The 16,613-nt window shown below is 41.3% G+C and overlaps 1 protein-coding gene across 6 annotated transcripts in view; it reads left to right on the plus strand.

Moving 5' to 3' along the window:
• The window catches only part of CRTC1 (CREB regulated transcription coactivator 1), a 47,006-nt gene that overhangs the window by 9,718 nt on the left and 20,675 nt on the right, over positions 1 to 16,613 (plus strand). For 4 of the 6 annotated variants that reach the window (XM_054181906.1, XM_054181909.1, XM_054181910.1 and 1 more), the window contains exons 2-5: positions 10,257 to 10,373; positions 11,871 to 11,918; positions 14,802 to 14,939; positions 15,732 to 15,793. In XM_054181906.1, the coding sequence (XP_054037881.1) occupies positions 10,257 to 10,373; positions 11,871 to 11,918; positions 14,802 to 14,939; positions 15,732 to 15,793 (365 nt within the window). The remainder of the gene's footprint in view (positions 1 to 10,256; positions 10,374 to 11,870; positions 11,919 to 14,801; positions 14,940 to 15,731; positions 15,794 to 16,613) is intronic. The other 2 variants (XM_054181907.1, XM_054181908.1) reach the window with 2 other exon arrangements.

Consider the following 16,613-nt stretch of genomic DNA (forward strand, 5'->3'; position numbering starts at 1 on the left):
TGGAGTGTAGTGCAGATTTGGGGTGGGTGATAAATAGTAAGTGTACGTTGGGAGGTGAGATCTCTTCACTTTCACATGAATTCTAGAAGCCATCTGGGGTAGAGGGCCGAGGACATGTGTAATTTTTATAACCCCGTTTCCTCACAATTTTATAGCTGAGGCAATCTGGGGAGTTGCTTGCAGCTCCTGAAGGGGAATCTAATGGTGCCTTGGAATTTGTAGATGACTCATAACAGGACAAAACAATCCAGTTAAGTGATTTGAGGTCTTAAATAATCTGTTCAACAGGAAGGTGAAGAAAACATCATGAACTCATGAGTAATAATTGGCTCTCTTGGAGCGCTAAAAGTGCAGTGATTGCTCGTTGGCGGGGATTCAGACGATTCCTGTTGAAGCTTTGCTGATCAATATATATCTCAACTCTTATGAATGGAATTTATTTGACTGCACTATAATGCTTTTTGCAAAGCAGTATTAGAGTTACCAGTTGGGAGAAGTTTATTTTAAGTTGGTTTATAGTAGTGACACTTTGCACCTCAGCTGTGTGGGCTCGGGCTGCGTCTAATCTTTTTGGGTTTGCTTATTCTCCTGTTCTCTGCTCTTTGCTTTGTGAATCAGCCAAGTGACCAAGAGGGTTTTTCGATGAGGAAGAACCTACAATAACGGCCGCACCTTGAAGCGGAGAGAAAGCTTCATAGACATGCCAGCTGCAAAAATTAAATGGTTTTAGATAGTCCCAAAAATAAACCGACAGGAGCACCTTCCTCCAATGACTAGCATTGTCACAGATACTGTAGTTAAGAGCTTATTCCATCATCTCCCTTCTCCTTTGCAAAGCATAGAATCATTCAGGACTGCCTTAATTTTGTAGAGGCTTTTGTGCAGCCGCAGGGGACCCATGAGGGCGCTCCAGCAGATGCACACCCTTTGAGACCTCACAGTTTTACTGGTAAGCAACTGGAAGTGCAGCATGTATGTGGTACTGTCAGGTAACCTTTAAGCTTAATCAATTATAAAATCTTAAGTTAGCTGTTGCGCTGCCCCCTTTCCTCTGGCTGGCAGTTTTCATTAGTCTAATGATGAAAACCCCTTCTTCGGATTCCCAGTTTGTTTTTTCATGGCATCTTCCTTTCAAGCTCTGGCTCCGAGAGATGGAGGGGCAGGATTCTTCTTCCCCCCCACTCCGTGTAGACCCCGGCACTGAGTTCGTGTCAGCTGGGACGCTCCCAGGCGGCAGCAGAATCCCTTTGGTTCTGGTCCTTCAATACATCACCTCCTGTTTTGTTGTGAATTTCTGAAGTCTTTGAGGAAGTGTGAGTATTTTAGCGCATTGGGAAAACCCTCAGTCCTTGATCAGTATATTTGGTAGCCATCCACTGGTAAAAACCGAGTGCAGTGCTTGGCCTTGTGTTTGCAGATCCTCTATGAGTAAAGAGTTGGTTGTGAACGTGAAGTGTTTCAGCGTGGCAGAAACAAAGCTGTTGCTCTTTTGTGGCTGCTGAATTCCAATATATTACAACAGATTCCTTACCTTAAAAAAAGAAAAAAAAAAAAGAAAAAAGGCAAAATGCATTTTTTCCTTTTCTTGAATTTTTATTCTTAATGACTGTGTTTGGCTGGCCTGCAGAGTTTTTCTGTTTGTGTCCTGACATGTCGATGTGATAATGGAACAAATACTTGAAAGTGACTTAAATGACAGTTATGGTGATGGAAGAGTAAACAATGATGTAGCAGTTCTAAAAGCAGGGGTTCAAATCCAGTTCATACCATATGTCTGGAGTTTTTCGTGGTAATTTTCACTTAGTTTGTAGTAGACATTTGGCTTCCTGTTTTGGCGTGGTAGTGCTTTTCTCTGCAGTCTCTATTGCGCTGGGATGCTAATAGCATTAGAAGGCCAAATATGATTGGCAGAGGCAACAAGGGAAACTTTTGCTGGGGTTGTCTGCACTTGTCCCTTTCTAACCGGTGTTAGAATCTTCACTTTTAGGAAAATAAAAACATACTAAAATTCATAAAAAAAAAAAACCACATTGCAAAACATTTTGTTACAAAGCTGCTGATGGAATGTTTTAAATCCCAAGTGACCCAGCCGGAGCAGCTGCTATCACTGCGGATTATACCCTTCCTCTAAACTTCAGGCTTCATTTCCTTTACCATCTTCCTGGGAGGAACAGCTGTGCGTTTGGATCCACTGCTGCTGTTGGATCAGTACTTGAAACTGCAGGAAATAAGTTACTTTAGAAATCTGGCTTGATGGCATTTCTTCCTGATTGTGACAGCCCAAACAAGAGAGAAATGCAAGGGATTCTCTTTTCTTTTCCTTTGATAAATGAGTCTGTGTAGTCTGGCTGCATTAGCCAGGAAGAGTTGTGAAGAGGCTAGCTGTGCTTTTTCTGTTCTAGCGTTACTCTGCGTGCCGTGTTCGCTCTCTCTCCCTTGTTGCCATGAATGGTTGATTATTCAGAAGTAAAAGAACAGTGTCACTTGCTTTGCAGCAGGCACATGTAAATGTGTTCTGATTTTGAGAGGAACGCAGTTTTCAGAGTTCCCTTTTTATATCTACCGCGTTCATTAGCTTTAAGGGGCTGATAGCAGGCTGTGTACTTCTCTGTAATTCTAGATATTTTTTATCTAGTTCTGTGGTCAAGCCTTTTTTCTAGAGAATCAGTGTCTTTAATCAAAGAACTTGAACTGTAGTTTCCTGAGCTGCACCCTTTTCTTTATGTTCGGCAGAGTAACGTTGGGTGCTCTGAAAGACAATTTAGAAGAAGTGGGTTTACATCATAAGGTTCAGTTCCCCTGACTGTCAGGATGTTCTTTGCATTGAAAATAAACATCTATCGTATACACACTAATGCGGGTGCATGCTCAGATGAAAGGGAAAGTATTGATGTTATTAGATTTCATCGTCTAATTTTTAATTACTTGGAAAATGAAAGTAAAGGGCTAAAATTGCAAATAGACATCCATCTCTTCTTTAGCCACCTATTCAGCCATTAGAGAACACGCGTAGGTGGATTTTAATCTGTAACATCTAAATAATGGAAGTCTTTTTAATTATTTGCAATAAATTGTCAAAAACCTGATAGCACTATAAAAACGGTCAGTATTAACTTATCAGTTGTGCTCCAACTATAAAAGCATTATATAGATTAAAAACTCAAGCATTCCAAAACTCTTTCCAATCTTCATTTATCTCATTCTGCGTGAGCGGTGTGATAGTCTTTAATTAATTTATCATACGTTCCCTTCTCCCTTAGTGAGACTGAGACCCCCGCCTCTTGGCACAAAAATAGATACTGGTGGCTTACCGGGAGGCCGTTAGACATCTTGATTTATCCACGTTGTTCAGTGTGTAGCTCTGGGCCTTCGAGTGCACCCTCAGACTTTGGTTGCTGATAGGGTAATTAAACCCCCAGGGACGTGCTCCGTGCTGTCAGGAGTCTGAGTAGTTCAAAACCAACTTAATCTTTACAGTATTCTTCTGGTGTGATTATTCTCATTTTATAGCAGGATAACTAAGATGCAAGCAGTAAAATAGAAGAAATTGATGCTTTGAATGACCAATTTGATACACTTGGTACCCAGGGGGAAAACACAAAGCAGGGCTTCGGTTTTTAAAGTGCTTTTACACTCACAGCACAGGTCCAGTTGTCTCCAGGAAATGTGGTACTTTAGACCCGAGTTGGGGATTTTGACAGACCCTCAATAGTTTGTGTTGAGGAACCTGAAAATTAGCAATTGTCTGAAAAAGGCCTTAATTGCTCGCATAGTGTCCTGAGGAACTCTGGTGGCAGAGGGAAGACAGAAATGCCATGCTGCTGTAACGCGAGGCCCCGTTCTCTCGTCGTTCATTTGACTCATCCTTTTCATGCCTCCCAGCTTCCGTGAGAGTGAAGATGAGCTTTGCTCAGGCACCAGCTTCAGCAGGCAGCCCTGAGACTTAATTGGGAAACTGGACCACGCAGCTGAGCTAGTCTGGTGGCTGAATATTGGAAAAAAATCATCCGTTTGTTGGCTCCCGCTGTTCTCTCCTGTTTCCCTTCTACTAGCAGAAATCCACCTGGTTGTGGGGTGAGCAAGTTAAGAGAGACCAAGCTTACCCACACAGTTTTTCTGCTGGTTCAGCTGCTTTAACCAGATTTCTTTCAGGTCATGAGAGTTCTGGTGCAAGGAGAGGGGCAAGGTTACACAGCTTTCCTGGGAAGGAAGAGGCACCCAGAGACTGGAACTGTTCTCCACGGCGTGATCTGCTTGGCTGTATTCTAAAACTACATCCTTCGTTGCTCATGAAACTTTTTTTTCTGCTAATAACTTTCTGTGTCTTCTCGTTATTGATATTAATTTTAGGCTCTTGGCTTTAATGAGATTGTGTCTGGGTCTGTTGATGTAGAGAGGGACTGGCGGCTGAATACCTGCTATAATTAATGAAATTGTGCCTAACATTTGAATTTTCTTTTCCTTGGCTTACCAGGATTCTCTTTTATTGATTTCTGAATCCTTCCTCATTTAATTAAATACATTCTAGACAGCTTTCATGGAGGTGGTTTTAGTAAATGAGGCGTTATTTTGATATGTATTAATTTTAGAAATTGGTTGGGTAGCAAGTACAGGGTTTTTAAAATTTAAATTCTAATATGAACTTTAGAATATTAACAGAAAAGGGTTAATTTGAGGGGAAGGGAGGAGCCGAACTCTTTTGGTGGTCAGAGCAGTTAGTTAATTGTTGTAAAGTTTTTGGCAGCTTGACTACAAATCTAAAGAACTTTTTAAATTTGGTAGTTAGATGGGTAATTGGGTGATTTTTAGCTAATGGCTATATTGCCACTAAGTCTAAATGCAATAACTGTGAATCATTAAGTTGATGTTAACTTATCTTTCTTTTTAAGACTGTATTTGCTTTTCTTATCAACATGAGGATTGTGAATGGGAAGAAATCTCCCTTTGAAGAAAATACTTCCACTGGGATTCCTCTGAGTAACTGACTTGTCTTGAGGGTTTGTTTGCCTTAGTGTTCAGTTTCATGCTGGAGAAGGCAGCCAGCTGAGTAGTTGGGGAGACTCTGCCTTCTCGTTCGCAGGAGAGGCAGCGAGCGCACGCTTGACCTGGAAAGTTTCTCTCTCGCTGCCCTACCTGTGTGACTTGAAAAGCCCAATTCTGAAGATAAAAGGGCACTTGGTCTCTGCTGTCTATCTTTGGCTCTTCTGCAGAGAGGCCAAAAATAGTCATAGAAGTGCCTTTTCATTGAGGCAGAGCTTTTTACCGAGACTTGGGCTGTGAGTTCACTCCTAGGGAGAGATCAGAAAGTAGCAGTGACATATTATCGAGGATGCCAGATCAATCCCAGACAGTTTAAAAACTCCAGGCGACTGGATATTCTTTTTCCATGGTGGGTCTTGCCTCTGGTTGCTCGAGGAGAAAGCCTTCCTGAGAACTTTCAGATGTATCCAACTGGGGAACTTTGAACTGCTTCGAGCAACAGGATTTACCTATAATACAGTCTCTAAAACTTCAAGATAATCCTTTACACAGAATTTAATTTCCAATTAAGCTTTAATAATACATTTCTAATTTTAATCTGCACTTGTTTTGCGACTTATTAGTCTCAACATGCTAAAGAGGAAGCTTTCTAAAGTGAAAAGCTAAAATTTATAAGAAAGCTTGGTATGGAAACTGCAAACCGGCAAAAGAGCCGTTATCATGAAATCTTACTTCCTGTATTCATCAGATATCTTACGGGTTTTTTATCAAACGGACACTCCACCCTTTTATTACGGTTATGGGAATCAAATTTTTATGTATTAAAAAGGGCATTTTAGAAGAAACGGTTATAGTGGATTTTGATTGACTTAATTCCAGTGTCAGATTTGCCGTTCAATTACAGTTAAGTTCTGTCCAGAAGTTTGTAATTTGCCCAGAATTTTTGCAGAAGAATTTAGAGAAGGTGAAGTGTTGAATTTTAATAAATGCTTCCTTTGATTCCCATCTGCATATTTTGGACACTTAGAAAGTCTGTAGGAAAACTGGATGTGCTTTTAGGGATATGTTTCTCTTTTTTTTTTTTTATTTTTATTTTTATTGTATAACTTGAATCTCTCCCTGCGAACACAGCTCTATATCCAGCAAACTTTAACCCAATCTAAGTGGAAGAATGGAGGTAGTTCATATAAATGGGTTCACATAAAAGCTAGTAGCTGGAAGAATGTTCCATTGTTAGCAAGTCAGTAATTGCATTAAATCTAATGTTTTTGATTTCTTACCAAAGTTGTGTGTGTCCAGTTCCATTAACCGGAGTACGATCATGTTGTGTTACTCAACTGTTTGCTGAGTTAAGAATGTAATTGCTTGCAAATTCCTCATTACTACACGGAAAGGTAACGATTCCTTCCCTGTTTGCTGTAAAGGTGCTGCAGCTGCCCCGCAGACTGTTGCCCTGGTGCCTTTGCAAAAATGCATTTGTTTTAGCATAACTTCAAATCTGAGGAACCAACAGCGTGTCAGCCTTTTATTCAGGGAATGTTTTCAGCTATTCTGGAAAACTGCTCATGCAGAAGTATTTGATTTTTAGTGATTAAATTGGATTTTAACTTGAGATCTTCATTTTTTTTTCTTTAAGTAGCATAAGAGAAATGCTGGTGGAGGGAAAATTACAGATTCAGTTAGGATCTGTCGTTTGGGAAACATTTCTTCTGAATAAGAACGCCAAGCAGAAATAAAAGGGTTTAACAAGCAAAAGCTTTTTCCTGACCAAAAGCTTTCTCAGGAAAGAACTGGAATATTTAGCAATATTTTCAACTGTCAAGGAGCAATTATCTTGGCCACATAATACATAAATGGAAAAGCTGTAATGCAGAGTCACTGACTTCTCGTGGTTCAAGAAATTAATATATCTGGTGAACACTAAGTAATTCATTATCGTACTTCACTATCTAAATTCATATAGAAAGCGAGTTGCCACTAATTGAATCTAACCCCAGGAGATAAAGCTAGAGTTGTCATGAGGCTTGTTAACATTTTAAGAGTAATCTGAATTTTTATATTAAGAAAAGGCTTGTTTTTTTTTTTTCTTTTAAAATAAAACCCCACAATCCCCCTCTTCAAACCGAATCCCCAAGCCCCAAATTGTGCAATAGACTTAATTCACCTCACAAGGTAGTTTTATAGAAAAAGGAGGAAATGTTAATTTTAGTCACAACCGCTGTCGGTTTTCGTTTTCAGTCCTGCTTTTCTTCCTGCCCCGGTCCCCTTAGCGAGACTCCAGACTCCGGAGTTCTCTCAAAGCATCACAGGGAATTTTGCAGGTTTTTCTGCTGATCCTCTGCTTTGAGCTGATTTTCCCTGGGCTCTCCTGTTGGAATGGCAGCAAGGTCTGGCGTCGCAGGATTTAAGCATGCTTTTTTACATGCTAAAAAGCTGGAAATTCGAGGCGTTCGGCAGCCTGGCCTGCTCTGCTTGCTCTTCGTCTTCGCAGATTGCAAGTGGCAGTTGTTGATGGGCTCCTCTGAACCGCGGAGTCTGGGGGCCACTTGCTGCAGAGAGGAACAAACACAGACCTACACGCCGGTGTAATGATATATGATAGCAATAACAAGCAATCACTTTCCTTATTTTTGGCACAGATCTCCAAAAGTGTTTATCGAAGGTAGCGTTACTAAAATTAATGATACTGCAAAGCCATTTAACAAGCTCGGTTTTGAGAACCGCTTGAGTTCTCGATCTCTTGTGTTTCCTCATTTCCACGTTTAACTGCAGTGGAAAGACAAATAGTCGTGACCTCCTTGTTACATTATGCTTTGAGGTAGGTATGTACCGGGGAAGGCCAAAACATGAAAAAAACCATAAAGCAACCCCCCCACCCCTCCCTGGGCGTCTTATAGTAGGTTCTTTAAAAGAAACCAACACCTGTTGAAATAGTTACTTCAGTGTTTGGTATAAATCCCAAACAGGCCTTTTTTTAACAACAAAAACATATGTAGAGGCCAGGCAAAAAGCACAGCTAGTTCTGATATTGTGCTTTTAGTGATCCGCAGCTCTGCGTTAGAGGGGCTGTGACTCATTAAGTGATACCAGCGCGGAGCCTTTCTCTAATTTCATGTATTGCTTAGAGAGCACAGGATTGTAATTGCGTGTCAAAAGATTGCAAAAGAAAAAATCAGGGGGGCCTTTTCCTGCTTTTTAGATGGGATTTTTTGGAACCGTTTGATACGACACACTGTGAGTGTTTTGTAAGTCTTCGGGCTGAGGGGATTTATCTGCACTTTGGTTAAGAAAAAAAGCCATCAGCCACGCTGTGACTGGTGTCCTGCCCAAAGAGTCGAGGCTTCCGAGAGCCCTCGTTCCATAGAGGGGTTTCATCTCTGAGAGTTGTAAGTTTTTGGATTAATTCGTTCCCTCAGCTAAAGCATAAAGATTTTGGCTGTCTGTATATTGGGAAATTGGTGGCTTCTGGGGGAGATTGTGTGAATAAAGGGTATTTGAGTTGCTTTCCTGGGATGGTTTAAAAGCAGAAGAATGCATGCACTGTTTTCCTCGGGGTGATCTCGTTTTCTCCTCCTCTCTTCAGGGACTATTTAAAAAAAAAAAAAAAATATATATACACTGCTAAATGTCGTCTTGATACAGGCAGACTTGTCCCTTTTCTCCCTGTCCTATCTTGGCGCTATCAGCGTGCAGCGTGATATCTCCACTGTCAGCGCCGCTTGGCATCCCTGCTTGCCGCCTTGCCGTTTCATCAGCGGACTCCGCATAGATTGCATTGTCAAGATGGAAAGTGCTAGAAAGATCTTCACTCAACCGCCGGGCCTTTGTGGTAAAGCTGTAGAGGCAGAGCCACTCCTTTCCATCCTGCCATTTCCTTTGCTTGAAGAAAGTGTAAAGAAAAAAAAACAAACAAAAAACACAAACCCCATGTAAACATCCAGTTTCAGGGATGCCGCTATTTCTAGTACTTTTCCAAACTTTGCTCTTCAAAATCCTGGCGTTGCGAGGCGAAGGCTTTCGGATCTGTTTGAATGAAACTAAAGCAGATTTGTTGATGTACACACTACAGTACCTTAGCAACCAACCTGCATCTAGGCCAAGATCTGAACATTTAGTCTTTAAACAATTCTTTGCTACCAATCTAGGAATGTTCTTGCATTTCAGAGTGCAAAACTAGTTGACATCTAGTGAGGAACAACATACATTATAAAATATGTACTCCTCCACAGTGGGAGGAGAGGGAACTTATGTAAGCTCATTTCTTTGCTACTTTAATTGTAGTTTCTTGAGTCCTTGGAAGATGCATCCCCGAGAGCTGGCGCGTTGTGTTCAGATGATTGCAAATTCTGCTGTATCAGTGTAAAATAGGGCTTCAGTGGCAGCGTGGTATTAAATCTAGGGAACACTACAGAATTGAATGAGAAATTATTTTAAATATTGGTACCACTGAACTAAAAAATTGAGAAAGGTCACTAACAAGAGATTAATCAAAAATTGTAGCTCTTACTAATGAGCTGTTGAGATGGTATAGTGTTCTGAATGAGGTGACAACGAAAATAAGTCGATGTTTGAGTAGAAAAGAAACAGCTTTCTCTTGCACACTTTTGTACACCAGAAATGTAGCGTACTAGAGGATGTCGGTCGAGAGGTGTCATTCAGAACTGAAGAGTGGTACCTAGCGGTTACTGAAACCGTGCAGACTGTCACATCTATTTTCGTGTATACCTGCTCAGTAAAGAATTCTTCGCTGTGTTTTTTTTTCCTTTGGCTGGTTGGGTTTTCTTTGGAAACCTGTGTCTCTGCCCTCCTACGGAGCTTTTCCTGGTGGAAGAAACAAGAACACTTACCTAATGGTGGAAAGCTACATTATCTCAGTTAGCTAGGTAGCTAAAAGGTTGAATGTTTGATTAAACAGTATACTCAATATACTAAATTAAGGCAACTTTCTTATGTATATGCCACACACATGAACAGCTGGCTAATTTTGATATTAGAGTCATGATCAGACTAGCATGGGGTTTTTTACCCCCTGGTTTCCAGAACAGCGGGTGACATAAGGACCATGTGGTTTCACCCGGTGGTATCACACGAGACCTGCCGTGGCAGTTCGCCAGCCGTGCTTTGTGGAGAAGGTCGACATCCACTCACGGAAGTTGAATTTAGGCTGTTTATCGATGGTATCCATTCTCATTGGTAGTAGACATGGTGTTGAGTTAGTTATAAGAGTGGAAAAATAAATGAGTTGCCCTTACACTTTCTTCCTCCTTTTCTTTTAGTTACAGCTGCAGAAAACCCAATATTTGCAGCTGGGACAGAGTCGTGGCCAGTACTACGGTGGGTCACTGCCAAATGTGAATCAGATCGGAAACAGTGCCATGGACCTGCCCTTTCAGGTGAGTTCAACAGTGCGATTCTTTCTTTTTCTTGATTATTGCTCTGCCTGCATGCTATTTTTTCCTAGCAGGAGACCATGAACTAGCTGCTGGTTCAGAACGTAGCACCGTGGCCTCAGCAAATCACCCTGGTTTTAAAAATTTTTGTCCTTTTGATATAGTTGTGTATGGGATGTGTGGATATTTTTTATTGTATGTATCTAGTGTTAGATAGTAGTTTTGTTCCCGATCGTGATGCTTCTGTGTCAAGAGTAGGCTGAGGCGATGCAATTTCTTTGTCAGTGAATATTCATGGAGGTGGGTTTGTTTGTTTTTTGTTCAGTACCAAATTCGTAACAAAATCTGTGAAGATACTGTAGACTCATAGCAAAAATGGAAGCAAACGATGAAGGTAACGTGTGGGGTTTAGGAGAGGAGAAGAGGGAATGGACACACCGGTATCGGAACAGTCACTTTCCTTTGACCTGGCTGAAAAGTAAATGTAGGGATGTATTGGATTTTTTTTTCCCCTGCTGCTGTGACTCCAGAGGAAATGCACTATAAACAGAAAACCAGTGTTTTATGTGAATGTTTTGCTGTTAGGAAGTATGTTTGGGCAGAAGGTGTTGTACAGTGGATAGGGTTAAGGGATGGATACTTTTGAGACTCCTGATTTCTATAGTTAGTTGATTTAGGGTACTCAAAATAATTAAAATTTCTGCGTTAGTTTTCCTTTTTTGAGTAGTAACATTTATATTTTATCTCACAAGGATGTGGTAAGAATTAAATTTTCCAGTTTGTGGTTTTCTGATGAAGGCAGTTGTTAAATATGGAGAAGCTATTGATGAAACGTCTAACTATGCATTTTGATGTACACGTAGACAGCTCAATTTGTGGAGGTTAAAAGCTTGAATTTTGTGCAAGAGGAGAAGCAAATGTCTGTTTTAATCCGGTTGCCTTTAGGGAATACAGTGCAGGGATCTGTAATGTTATGAAGTCCTTAGTGTTACTCCAGAAGTGTCTGGTCTGTTCAAGATTTTGTCTTCAGTTGTGTGTAAGGAGGTTCATTGTTACTCTTTTTAAGCAATAATATTTCAGTTCTTCTGTGCTTGATGGCCGTTACTGACTGTTATTACAATAGACTCTTTTAGTCCTGAAACTAATGGAGTGCTTGAAAGTGAGTATTCAAAAATGTATGAATGACTGGAGGAGGATATGGAAAGAAATCGTCCCTAAACTCCAGGTTTTTATATATTATTTCACACACACACACACACACACACACACACAGAAAAATCCAAAGTTGATAATGTTACAGATAACAAATGGTGACAAGCAACAGAATAAAGCCATGTATTTGTATCCGTGATGAATGCTTTCCAGGTTTTTCAATTTTAAGCTAACGTACGATGAAATTGCCAAGAGATACTTGTACGATGTGCCGACCAGGTGAAGCCTGTCCGGTTGTCTCTGCTGGGAGCCTTAGTGTCTGAGAATCTTGGTTCTTTGCATTTACAGCACAACGGAGCTCTGGCAGAAGCCTTTGGAGCAGTTCCTGTCTCTTTGGTAAACGAGTATTTAGGTTTGTGCAAATACGTATTTAGGACTGGTGTACTGTTTGCCCAGGTAGATACGTATTTTAGCACACGTTACACTTTTTTCTGGTATGCACAGTATTTATTTGATTCACCGTCCCAGCTCCAAAGGAGTTATGGTCTGTCACATAAATACAGGTTTTGCCATGCATCCCAGTTTGGAACATGCATAATAATTCCTGTACAGACTCCCCGGACTTGCTGTGGTCTGTCATGTGATTACTTGTGATTTATGGGGGATTAATTTCATGCAGGCGATGGTTTATTTGGCACTGTCTTGGCCTGTGATTTAAGCAATCTCTGAGCATGTGCACTTTCAGCCTGCATGCTAAACTCCATCGGGAAAGGCAGAATGATTATCCAAACGCTGCTTGTCTCCAGGAGGCACGGAAATGTAGACTGTCAGTAGGTACCACTCCTCTCTTTCCCCCTCATCCACCTTGCTCATTTTTATTTCTTAAGTCAATGTCTTGATAAATCTTAAAGGGACACTGTTGCTTTACAGCACTGAGCTTTTTCCTTCCTGTCTGTATTTAGCCGCTTTTTTTTTTTTTAGATATTTTTGTGGAGTTTTAGTTCTGATCTCAAATCCTTGACTGTTTTTCAGGGAAGCAAAAGAAAGTTCTAGTTCTTCGTCACCCAAATAAAAACGATGCTCAGATCAGTTCTTTTGTTTTTAATCACAGTTGTTTCCTATCGTTAAGTATCGCGTGCCCTGCAGGGATGGGGATTTTAATGAAGGTGCGTTGCCTGGTGTTTGGTCCAGAGTGAGTTTCATGGGATGGTTGCTGAGAGGAGCCAGACCTGTTGGAGGCGATACCCATTTTCTCAAGTTTTTGTGTTCTTTTCAGATTTCCCTAAGCAAGTTAGGGACTCACCTGGGATCTTTGTTCCTGGAAAGCCAGAGAACAGGATTGCCCCAAAACTCTCTAAATTGTAGTCCTGTGACGGGGCACGGTCCATGTTTACTTGTGCCACTGTTGAACTCAAATTAGATTTTCCTTGTGTTTTGTGCCAAAAAAAGGGAAAAGTTAAGAAATAACTATTTTTGTGGTCAACTTTTTGTCTGTATGCTAATATGCGTTGGCTTCCTTTTTAATTCCAGGTGAGGTCTGCATTCTGTACGCTTCAGACTGGCATCTCCTTTTTCAGTAACTTGGTGGTTGAGACCACTTCTCCTTTTGACCTTCCAAGCACGCATGTATTTGCAAATTTTGCTGCTTCTTGGGATAAAATCGATGTAACAACAGTACAAAGAAGAGTTTAAGAACTTTTGTTGTTGTTTTGGAATTATGAATATTCCCACTTCTGTGTGGTGCCAGTTAGGTATACCTAGATTTTCGTTTAGCGCTTGCAGCAGAGATTAAGCCAACGTGTTTTAATTGAGATGCTGTGACTTGAGGTTTTTAAGTCTTCATACAAGAAAGTCATACTTGCTAAGGAACGGAAGCAAAACACCATGATCTTAATGAGTGACAGTACAGTAAAAAGTCACTGTGCTCTCTTGCTAGTCCCATGTTGACTTAAGCAATATTCTGCTGCATATAAAGGGTTGGCCCTGAAACGAGAAAATAAACACCACAGCCACTTTGCATCCATTTATATTAACACAGGTTGTGTGTGCATAGAGGGAGAGGAGACTAATATTTGCTACATAGAAAAGAGTTTCAAATAGTAGAAGGACTCTTTAAAAAGTTATTACAAACAAAACGCTGAGAAATAATTGTAAAACTTTTTAGAAAGAATCATTTAACCAGCCAAGGCTGGACACTTTAAAAAAGAAAAAAGAAGATTAATGTGGAAGCCAGATGGTTTCATGGCTTGGCAGACAGGACAGTGCATTTGCCACGTGCAGCACCTGAATGGAGGAGGAAATTTTGGATTTCCAAACAGATGGTGTTGAGGGACTCAGCAAAGCTGTTCACATTGGCAAGGAGTGGAAGACTGTGTAGCTTTTTTTTCCCCGGAGACCCATATATTGCTGTTAAAGTACGAGTAGAGGTTGACCATTCCGTACTTCCTTCCCACCCCCTCCACCCCCCCGCAGGTATATACTGGGAAGGGCTTTTGAAAATGTGGGAGAACTTTTCCAGTTCAGCCTGGCAATTCATCTTCCCTGTCCTTTCTCTGCCATCCTCACTTTCCGAAATCACTTGCTGACAAGTAAAGGCTCTCGAGATATCAGGGCCGATAAGATTCAGGGTGGAACCAACCCAGCAAGGTTCACTGCGCAGCCTGAAGGAAATGAAAATCACTTAAAAAAAAATATTGGATGCTGTAACTTTTTGTAGACAGAGGAGGAAGGAAACTGCTTTTCTTTTTCTTTTAATCCTATCAGTGTCCCCTTAAAATAATTATGCTGAAAGGAGGGGTGAAAGGAAGTTTTGAGAGAACGTGGCGTGTTCTGGTGAATGTTAGGCTCACTGCGCATCTTCTTCCTGCATCTCCTGCCCTTGTAGTTGAAGCTCTGGTTGTCAGCATGTTCCTTCTGGATGCATGCTGCATGCGGCGCCGAGGGAATGTGAGCGGCAGTTGTCAGTAGGCTCCCTGCCACACTCGTTTGTGGTATTTTAGAGATACAAAGGCTGGAGAGCAGCGCTGATTTATGAGAGGGCAGGTCTAGCATGGTCTGCTTCCACTTGTCTCTAATCTCTGTCTGGAAGAGATAGCCTTGGTAATTGCTTTCTATGGCTGTAGTGAAAATGTTGCTGGAGGAAAAATTTTCATGGTTACACTCGTCCATATCTTTTTTGAGCTTTATTCCTTAGACTAATGCAGCCTGGCATACGATCAGAATAGGTTCTGGGTGCTCGTGCCTGTATTTTCCGCATATAACTTCATGTGTCTCTCTCAGACTCCTTTTCAGTCATCAGGATTGGACACAAGCAGAACAACTCGGCATCATGGTCTGGTGGACAGAGTGTATCGTGACAGAAACCGCCTCGGCTCCCCGCATCGACGCCCTCTCTCTGTGGATAAACACGGAAGACAAATATCCTTTGGCTCATGAGCTTGTAGCGAACACCTACCTTTTCAACAATATCACAGTTTTCAGTTTTTATCGTTCCCGTCTTCCTCCCCTCCTCACCTGTTAGTGGAGTTGCTTCCCATCTCTGTGCAGTTAATGTTATCTGCTTTTTCTGATCTGTGATCTTATCTATAAATACCTACTATTCTGTAAAGTATGCATTTACCTTTCTCTATTTCCTCAGCTCTAAGTGGGGATAATGATACACACGAAGCTGAGAGGGATGGAGATCCTTTGATGGAAAAGGCGAGGTGGTCCTGGTGAAACCGGGGTTCCCTTCAGAACGGAGTAAATCCAAACCAGAATAATTCTCTGCAGTTCGTTGTGCATTTTTATTACAAGTTGATTCATCAGTTTAGCATTTGCCAAGCGCTGCTTCTTCTTGCCGTTTGTGAAAATGAATTAGCTTATTATTTCTGACTGGCTTAAAATGTGCCGCAATCAGACTGGCTTGATGGGGCTAAAGGGGCTGTGTGAGTGGGAGAGCGGAGAGATGATGGCTTCTCTGGGAGGTGAGACACTCAGAAAGGGAGGAGGAGGATGGTTGTCCTGTTGCTTAAACATTACAACAATCCAGAAGATACTCTGAGTGTCCTTTTAAAGTCAGGCTGTGCCCCACAGGGGGTCTGCTTGCCTTTCTCATGTGAACTTAATGGTTCTGACAGGGTGATAGAATTATTCCTTAGAAAAAGCTTTCAAATAGGCCTCCTACTTAAGTGAGAAAGTGGTGTTCTTCCCCTTAACTGATGGAATCACGTGGACAGCTGTCCGTATGGCACTGTGTATCTGTCACCTCCATCAGACACAAGCTGGAGAAGGTTCGTAGCACAATCCGTGTGCATGTCTGTTAGTATTTGGCCTGCGTTCTCTGGTACTACAACACTCGCATGTGCCACAAAGGCCTTTATTGTTCCCCACAGCAGTTGGTCATCTGAATTGCTATGCCTTCCTGAATTTAGAAATTGATTTTTTTTTCTTCTATTATGCTTATTGTTTTAGATGACTCACTTTCAAGCTCAAGGTGTGTCAGCTAATGTGTTCTTTTTAAGGATAAATCTTGCCAGGTTGTTCCAAGGCATACCCCAAAATTGTTGAGCTGTAAAAGACTTGGATATTTCTCGCTGCTCGCAAGTGCTCGAGTGGAAAGGAGCACCAAGTTGCCCGTTCCTACCCCTCCTGCTCCTGACATTGAGGTGCCAAGTTGCGCAAGTGATGGCCTACATTCCTGAGCAAAGGACAGCTCATCATGAGATGTGTTGAGCGTGGAGGTTCCCATCTCCGTGACATAATTCCATCCTGAACCAGTCGTTTTCCCTCCCCGTGAAACAGGGATGCTTTCTTTTCAAAGACTAGTATAACCAAAGGATGTATAAGCAGCTTGCAACTTAAAAATTGCATTATTTGATCATGCATAATCTTAACAAAGCACATCAAATTATTTTCTAACGGCAGCAACCAATTTATCCTGTATTCCTCTCAATCCCATTATCGAAACAATTGCTCTTCAAACTTGAACTAATTTCTTCTGTGAATTGATTGTTTCACGAGGAAATTGTGCCTGGTATATGCCTTGTATAGATTGTTTGTTTAATGCAGAGTAGTCAGGTTGGTTACTGAGTTGGTTAGATTTATCTGAGA

Source organism: Rissa tridactyla, chromosome 22 (genome assembly GCF_028500815.1).
Source record: "Rissa tridactyla isolate bRisTri1 chromosome 22, bRisTri1.patW.cur.20221130, whole genome shotgun sequence".
NCBI lineage: Eukaryota > Metazoa > Chordata > Aves > Charadriiformes > Laridae > Rissa > Rissa tridactyla.